A 9,408-nucleotide genomic window follows, 5' to 3' on the forward strand; every position below is an offset into this window, starting at 1 on the left:
TTGAAAAAATTTCATGCATTGAAAAGTAAAAAAGAGCAACAGAGATTGATTTTATTAAAGGTATTTTCAAAGATTTCAATGTACTCTCATAAAAAAAAAAAAACTTTAATATTGTTTATTAGTTCTAATAAATAAGTTTTCGCTAAAAACGAATCAAATTGTTTATAATTTCTGCACAGGAGAGACTTGGTGTTGTTTCAAGAAAAGAAAAAAAAAGGGAATATATATATCGGTATCAGCCATAACTATTTGGAAAATATCGGTAAAAATCTAATATCATGCATCCCTGCTTTTATTCACATACAAACAGTATTCAACACACAACATAGACAACATCAAATATGGTTCAAGTTTTTCGGCTTTTAGTAAGTTTTTTGTAGAGTTTAGCTCCAACCCTAATCAATATTGAATGTAAAGGGGTAATTTATTAGACTGTGGCTGTCATAAAGCTGACAAATGCAGCTTTACTGAGCTCAACGGCTCTGGCCCAAGATGTAATATAAATAAAACACTACTGACTATTTAAAAAGGGGGTGGGGCTGCTCAATATGTCCCACACCCTCTTCCTGTTTCAGCTGAAATTACGTCAACACATAGAATAAAGCTGCACGTTTCAAGGCACTTTAGTGGACCTTTAACAGGAGCTCAATCGTGCTTGCTTGACAAACGAGAACAAACCTCATTCATTGATACTTGTGGATCAAGCAAGCACTACTTTACTTGTGTTTCAAAGATGAACGAAAGTCTAAGGCTTTGGAACAATTTTCACTTTTCACAATATAAAATAGCACTACTCTAAAAAAGGACTCTGAATGGTAAGTTTTCTCCTGCCTGAAGCCAAATTGGTTCTGCAGTCAGATAAAACTGTAATGTAACAAAATTCTATTTCCTCACCTTTGTCCCGGTGGAGCTCATCTTTACTGTCAATATCTGCGCAGTTGTCAAAATACTTCTGCAGTGTGTCCACCTGTCTGCAGAGAATGTCCCGGAAGGTCTCCATCTCCGCTAGCTTTTCCTGCAGGCTGTATCCCTTCTGTTCAACAGTTTGTAAATGAATATTCAATTGTTATAAAAACAGAAATGTCATCTCCCATGACAAGACATTTGGCTACATAAAATGTGGCCGTGTTGGAGCTTTGGATCTGAGGGCAGAGGCTGAGACTCACCTTGAAGGAGGATGCGGAGGTGGTGGAGAGGCCGCTGGCAGCAGAGGTGAGGGACAGTAGGGAGCCATGGCGGCGTAAACTGCTCTCAGACCCATAGCCTGACTCAGCCTGCACTCAAAACACAGCACAAAGAAAAAGAGCCGGTTAAGTAACTTCACACCTGTTCAAAAATAACATTCAATTGAACCATTGGGCAGTGAGGTGTCATGGTTGAAGCTGTACAGAGAAAACTGTCAGAAATGAGTATTTCTGAATCTTGCAAAGAAATAAAGCGGCTGGTAGGTGAAATGGATAACAAGACTGTTGGTTATTATAAACATTTTTTTTTTTTTACAAACCAAAGCTGGATCAAAGTCACATCTAATATTTTAATTAATACTGAATTACAAATTAGTTACCCAGTAGAGGACATTGGGAACAATATACTCTACCAATCAAAGGTTTAGGGTCATTAAGAGTAAATATTATTACAATTTAAAATAATTTTGTTCTATTTTAATATATTTTAAAATGTCATTTATTCATGTGGTGGCAAAGCTTCATTTTCAGCATCATTACTCCAGTCTTCAGTGTCACATGATCCTTCTGAAATCATTCTAACTATTCTGATTTGGTGCTTAAGATAGATTTCTTACTATTATCAATGTTGAAAACAGTTGTGCTGCTTAATATATTTGTCAAAAACGTTACACTTTTTTTTTTTCAGGATTCATTGATGAACAGAAAGTTCAAAATACCAGCATTTATTTTAAATAGGAATCTTTGGTAACATTAAAAAGGCTTCACTGACATTTTTGATGCATTTAACAATTTTGATCTTCACAGACAGATCTCCACAGCTATTACTAGATCTATGATCTACACAAATACACCTGCCTCTATGAATGACATAAGATACATGGCATGAACACAAGAGAAAAACAACTGCTGCTGCAAGCTTTGGCCTGTCACACCACCTGACAAAGCAACGAAGCTGCATAAATCAGGAAGTAGGCCGTTTCTTAAGGAGAGGGACAACTGCAAATGATTATATAACACACAAAACACATCCCAGATTCCCTTTCTTCCATCTCAATCTCTCATCATCATCATCATCATGATACTGTAAGTGCATTTCCTGGCAGGGGTGTTGTCAGGGGTGGATAACCAGGAATAAACATTAAAGAATCTAGATATAGACTGAAAGAGTGTGTGACATGTAGTTGTGCATCATTCTCAGAAAACGAAAGTTTTGAATATTATTTTGAAGTTCTGATATGATTTAAAATAAATGCTGTTCTTTTGAACTTTCTATTCATAAAAAAAAATCCTGAAAAAAGCATCACTGTTATAAGCTGCCATATAATAAATATTAAGCAGCAAAACTGAAATGTTATTCAGATGCTGGACTAGAAAATGGCAGCTGAAAATTCAACTTTCCCACCACAGGAATAAATTACATTTGAAAATATATTAAAACAGAAAATAGTTATTGTGAACTGTAATGGTATTTCACAATAATACTGTTTACTGTATGTTTGATCAAGTAAATGCAGCCTTGGAAAACATAATAGACTTCTTTCAAAAACATAAATAAATAAAAAAATCTTACCCCAAACTAGGGCTGCACAATTATGACAAAAATCATAATTGTCGATTATTCCCTTGAAATTGTAATTGCGATTATTAATTACGATTATCGCAATTTACATTGAATTATGTTTGAAGCAACTGCATGCCATATTTTATATGAAAATAAACCAGCTGAAAACACTAACTGAAAAACTTATTGCTTTTCTATAGTATTAAGCCTCAAATGTCAAATATATATATATATATATAGGATTGGTTTCTTCTTAAAATAAAAAGTAAAAAATATCCATGGTATTATAATGTTATGCTAAAACTCAAATTAAAACAATGAAAAAACCCTTAAGATAACCAGTAGAAAGAAAAAAACACATCTTAAGCATGCAGGATAACAAAAACGGACTTTGAACGATTAATTGCCGCTTTGAACGATTATGTGATTGTGGCATCTGTAATTGTAATCGCGATTAGAAATTAGATTAATTGTGCAGCCCTACCCCAAACCTTTGAACAGTAGTGTAAAAGGTCACGCTTAGTGCATTCAGTACTAACATGTAACTCTTTAATTTGGTCAGAAGACACTGTACCTGACTGAACATGCCTTCGTTCAGTCCTTTCATGAGTACACTGTAAAACGGTTGACGCTTGGCTCGTGGAAGATTTAATTTTATAAAGTGCTTTAATTAATAGCCAGTGACAGATTGGGCAGGTTGTTAAATGCAACTCCAATGGAGCATCCATAAAAAAAACTGCAACAAAAACATATATAAAAAAAAAAAAACCTGCTTCATCCCAATCAGTGAATGATGGAAACAATTACTGTAATTGAAACTGCCAGCAAAGATGTCAGTGGTGATGAAAACATGAATGGTTGAGTAAGAGTGCTGGATGGTGAACAAGTAAATGACACAAGTTAAAATGCTAATGTGCAAAAGCCCACCATTCGCCCATTCCAGCAGCCAAAGCAGGACAATGCACTGCTGCAGTCCTGAGTGCTTGGCCCCAGCATGACCACCGCTCTTTCCAGACACTCCCAAAAGTGCTCACTCTCCGGACCGTCCCAGAATTCCCAGTACTTTCTCCAAACACCACAAGAATTCCCAGTGCTTTCTCTGGACACTCCAAGAATTCCCAATTCTCTCTCTGGATACTCCAAGAATTCCCAGTTCTCTTGCTGGACACTCCCAGAATTCTATTTCACAAGCACATGGTCGAGCGGGAACGAACAAGGAGACAAGTTTCTTTCCGTTCTCAGCTTTAAAGCAGCAGTAAAGCCATTAGCGTTGGAAATGTTGTGAAGAAATTATGTGAGGTGGGTTTCTGAGGCAGTATAAAGCCAGACAGATTGTGGGTGGGTCTGCAAAGCATGTGGAAGAGAGAGAGAGAGAGAGAGAGAGAGATGGCAAACCATACAGACACCGAAACTCCCAGAGCTGCCGCACACGCTACACTCACCTAACTGCAATAAGATCAACATAAATCATACAGCAAATCTAATCCAGCAGTGTGTAAGTGAATGTGAGAGCGTGTGCGTTTAAGGAGTCTGAAAGAGCGTTTAATCAGATGCTGCTGGGCATGTCTCCGTCTTGTGCCGTACTCCTCAGCTCAGCGCTCGTCTTAAAATGGACCGATGCATTCTTGAACCACACCAACACCCAAAACCATTGAGTTCCTGATCCAATCAAGCCCTTTATTTTGGTTCAGAAGTCTTCTTGCAGCGCAGAGCTTTCCAAGCAGCGTCTTCAGATGACTGAATATACTCATGCATTATTCATGCAGCCGGACGACTGCGAGCAGAAAATGCCCATCCACCCCAGCCTGCATCACCCACGCACGCGTACACATAAGAGCTCACCTCAGCAAACGAAGAGTCGCAATAAACAACGCTGACCTGAGTGCCAGCAGCCTCTCTACTGCGCTCTTCTGTTGGAGGGATTGGTGATTCAAATAACATTTTTAGATTTGAAGCCGTACCCAGCAGAAACAAGAGGCAGGTCGAAACAACAGATTCATTGGTTCAGTTTGTGTTTATATAAGAGAATGTGGAGAGACGGGTATAGATACTGCTATAAAATGTTACATATGTATATGGTCCTAGCTACAGTATAAGCATACTACATGTATAATTATGCGACTGCATAACAGTCATGCAGAAATTCAAATCTTTGACACACTAATTCTCTGTGGAACTCTTGGTAACATGATGTTTTTGAGTAATTGTACAATTATATTTCATAATGAATTTTTGTTCGAGATATTTTTTATTATCATTTCTGTTGCAGGAAGAAGTGTGAACCAGAAAACCGGAAATAATTCCGATACAATAAAAGAGAACAGGGACTGGGACAGTTAAGCTCCAAAAATATAGTAAATGAACGCACCATAAAAGTGGCCCATACAAGTTATCCAATACTAGCTATAAAGCTATATGGATATACAACAATAAAATTCAAGCTGTTAACAACTAATAATGCTCCCTAGCACAATGTGTCCAAGTCTGAAAATGTCAATGACAGCGATACTCAAGCAAATAACAACATTTTGGTTTGATATCCTTCAAAAGAATTTGAATATAGTACACCACTCATATGGACCATTTTTTGATAGTTTCATAGTGTTTTTCTGTTGTTTTTTGGAGCTTGGCAGCCACAGTCTCCAAACCCGTTTTTATTCTATGGAAAAGCACAAAACGTACATCTGCCAAGCAACAGTGGTGGCTCGTGGGTTTTAAAATAGAGGCGGCAAACAAAATTTTATTGGTCTGGGATCCCTGCCGATTATTATTATTATTATTATTATTATTATTATTATTATTATTATTATTATTATTATTATTATTATTATTATTATTATTATTATTATTATTATTATTATTATTATTATTTGCTTAACCACTTTAAAATGGATTTTTGGTTGCTTTTAGTCAGAAAACGTAAATAAAAACGACACGCATACAGCAAGATAATATAATTTCACTTACCTGGCCAATCACTTGAAGCAAACATCCATCCCTTCTTAAAAGTCTGTGTTAAAAGAGAGCTGCCTGGTGCGCCATTTAATTAAGCCGACTGCTGTAGCCTATATCCAGCTTAGGCCGTTTTCCCTTTTTTAAAATTTGTATATATACTGTTTGAATGACAGCTTGGTAAATCTGCTGGCAATCAAATATTCAATATCGCTACTCATAAGTACTTGGTACATTATCAGCGCAGCGGGAGACGTTCAAACTAATATCACGTAATTTACGTCTCTATGATGCTTGGTTGATATCAGAAGGGAGGCTAGCCTCCCCTGCGAGGTTTCTTTTCTCAACACTCCTCAGAACTGAAAGTGAACACTCGATGGTGATTGGCTAATTTTTTTTACCAACGGAGGCACGAGAGCTCAGCTCTCCCCCGGCCTCCCCCTACCCTTCTCTATCCTGTGAAATTACAAACAAAAAATACACATTCTGAGACATGAACTGAAATGAATTGTGAATTTTATTAACATTAAATCGTCCTCCTCCCATTTTCACCTCAAAATTATGGGGAAGCTGTGCCTCCCTTGCCTCCCCCGACGAACCGCCACTGGCAACTGGCAAGCAACTCTATTTTTTGTGTAACCAAAGAAAGAAAAACATTTGTTTGGAAAAAGAGTTTGAGTAAATTATGTCTCCTTTCATTTTCATTTTTAGGTGAACAATTCTATAATTTAAAAATACCAGAAAGGCTCCCCTCTGAAGTCGTAAAACAGCTTTTTAAGTCACATGATACAACTGCAATAGCACTCTTCACCAGCAGATGGCAGAAGTGGCCATAAGTGTAAAACTATCACGGAATACTTATTTCTGCTGTATTTGTCTTTTTAGATTACAATGTTCCCAAAATGACACAAACACATTAATTCACATTAATGAACTCACTGAAGGACTTGGTAATTTAGCAACCAAACTCAATGTTGAGTTCTCATAATTCCACAGAGCTTCAGTTCATGCCATTATGACCTTCAAAAGAATCAAAGAGCTTTACATGGTCTCTCTCAGTCCAATGAAAGTCAACAGAAAACACACATACAAAAAAAAAAAAAAAAACACTGATACTTTTCTTAAGAAATGTATGTGAAATAGCTGCTTAAACAGCCAAACACTCCCACTCACTGTCAGAAAAACACAACTATACACACAAACACCCTTTCCTGGATCCAAACACCAGCTGTGTAGAAACACAGCTCTACTCCTTTTGAGTTCAGCTCTACTCGCACATGTGAGAGCCATTCAGATCAGCACATTCCTCAGGACTCTCCCTTTGTAAATCTCTCTCAAGACATGATACGTCACTGCAAACCACTGCCAGACTTCACTTGCACAACAAATCTCTCGTTTCTCCTCATGCAAAATAATCTTTGCCAACATGTCACTCAGAAAGCAGAGCTGACTTTTTTAGGACATACTTCCCTGCTACACAGGAGATAAAAAGCAGTATGTCAAACAGGTATTAAAGGGGTCATATGATGCTATTTTAAAGATAATTATTTTGTGTATTTGGTTTAACAGAATATGTTGACATGCTTTAATGTTCAAAAAACACATTATTTTTAAAATACTGTACATTATTGTAGGTCCTCTATGCCCCGCCTCTCTCAAACGCGTCGTTTTCTACAAAGATTGCTGTTCTGTTGTAAGTGATCTTAAAGATTCCTAATTGCATCTACTTTCGGAAGGCCAAATATAGTGCTTTTGCTTTCGCCTAGAAACACACAGCTTCTCCCTGACATGGCTGCTTCAACACTAACTGCTGTTCCTGAAACCACGCCTTCTTTCTTTGCATGAACGTTTGGGCGGCATTATGCAAATATTTCCACATAGTGAGGTAGATATGTGGGGGCGTGTTAGAACGAGCCGTTTTAGGGGGGCGTGGCAGAGTCTTAACTTTGATAAAGAATATCTCTTTGGTTTTGAGACTTTAGTCTTTGCAACTTCAGGGATCTTATCTATGCACAATCAGCTTGCAACACTCCAAAGAGAAAGGAAAACTTGAAATCGCATCATATGACCCCTTTAAGAAATGGTTTAACAAGTAAATTATTTTTGCAGTTTCTGTTATGTCATCGGTCAAAGGACAATGCCAACATGGCAGGTGTAGTATAGAGGAATAAATTCTACCAGGGTTAATGACATGGACTAGTGTCCATGATAAAGAATAGAAAATATAGTTTATTTTAATAATTCTTGGAAGTATATTCTTGTTGGTTTTTGATTTTGAAAAATAAATAATATTTACACCATGAAATTTTTAAGTCATTTATTTAAATAGAATTTCATAAATTATTTACTTTTGATCTTGAATACAAGTGGGTGTTCACATTTTGACCATAATTTTCACAAATATTTTAAAGTGTTTTTAAAGGAAATAGTATTTTAATAAAATGTCTATCACTGATGATTAATTTATAAACATTACATTACATTACATTATTGGGGAGTTTCAAGTCGAGCTTTTCAAGAATTTTATTAGATTAATTAATTTTAAATGAGGCTTTTTTTCTTCATTACGATATCAGAACTATTATATAACCTTGACATTTTTTATTATAATCACCAAAAAAATTATCAAAATGAATTATAATTCAGAAGTAAAAACATGCCAAGTCAAGGTGTATCCAAGTCACTGTGTGTGTGAATTGCATTTTTAATTGTTTTATTTTTTAATTAATAAATTAATAGATAGGCCAAATTATGAGCATCATGTCACAAAATAATTTTTATTATAATTTGATAACTTTTTTTAATTTACACAAGACCGGGATAAAGTTTTTTTTTGAGTTGAGCCGAGTTTCTTGGGAATATATACGATAACTTGTGTAGAAAATACAATCTTTATGAAAAAAAAAAAAAAAAAAAAAAAAAAACCCCAAAACCCCTCTTTCTACACACCTGGATACCTAAAGAACATACTTCATCAACAACTGAGACATAAGCCCTTCATCAAATTATACTATGAAAAGTACACAAATTCAGTCTGAATTCTCCACTAATTCCACAGTGGCTCACTGTACTTTCAAATGACAGCAAAAGGAAACGATAGCAAGAAAAATAGCATGCGGGACTAGGGTTGGGTATCGTTTGGGTTTTTTCCGATACCATTGCCAAATCGATACTTTTAAAACGGTTCTGGTGCCTAAACTGATACTTATTTAAAAAAAATAAAAAAAAATAAAAAATTCCCCCAAAAATGATGAATTGGCCATTAGCACTATAAACACATGATGTCTGTTTCATTCATACTGGACGCCAGAGGGCGCCCTCGCACAGAAAATCCACATATCCAGTCATAGAAGTAGCGAAAATCAGGAAATCCCTTATATGGACAAAGTCATGGCTATTATAGCTGTAAGTTAACCAAGTAAACAGAACATACACTGAACAAAATTATAAACACAACTTGTTTTTGCCCCCATTTTTCATGAGCTGAACTCAAAGATCTAAGACTTTTTCTATGTACACAAAAGGCCTATTTCTCTCAAATATTGTTCACAAATCTGTCTAAATCTGTGTTAGTGAGCACTTCTCCTTCCTTAAGATAATCCATCCACCTCACAGGTGTGGCATATCAAGATGCTGATGTTACGGGGCTGAGAAGACGTGAGACGTGCGGATCCATATGCAAGCTTTATTAACATCAGAGGAGGTCAG

General features: G+C 36.2%; 1 protein-coding gene across 3 annotated transcripts in view; it reads right to left on the bottom strand.

Annotated features, from left to right (window-relative positions):
• cert1a (ceramide transporter 1a) overlaps positions 1-9,408 on the bottom strand; it is a 25,444-nt gene that overhangs the window by 10,025 nt on the left and 6,011 nt on the right. For 2 of the 3 annotated variants that reach the window (XM_016527967.1, XM_016527966.1), the window contains exons 4-5: positions 1,167-1,274; positions 895-1,033 (exon numbers count right to left, since the gene is read on the bottom strand). In XM_016527967.1, coding sequence (XP_016383453.1) covers positions 895-1,033; positions 1,167-1,274 — 247 coding nt within the window. Of the gene's footprint in view, positions 1-894; positions 1,034-1,166; positions 1,275-3,675; positions 3,764-9,408 lie in introns of those variants that run through there. The other variant, XM_016527968.1, reaches the window with a different exon arrangement.

Source organism: Sinocyclocheilus rhinocerous, unplaced genomic scaffold (genome assembly GCF_001515625.1).
Source record: "Sinocyclocheilus rhinocerous isolate Xijiao unplaced genomic scaffold, SAMN03320098_v1.1 scaffold62, whole genome shotgun sequence".
Taxonomy (NCBI): domain Eukaryota; kingdom Metazoa; phylum Chordata; class Actinopteri; order Cypriniformes; family Cyprinidae; genus Sinocyclocheilus; species Sinocyclocheilus rhinocerous.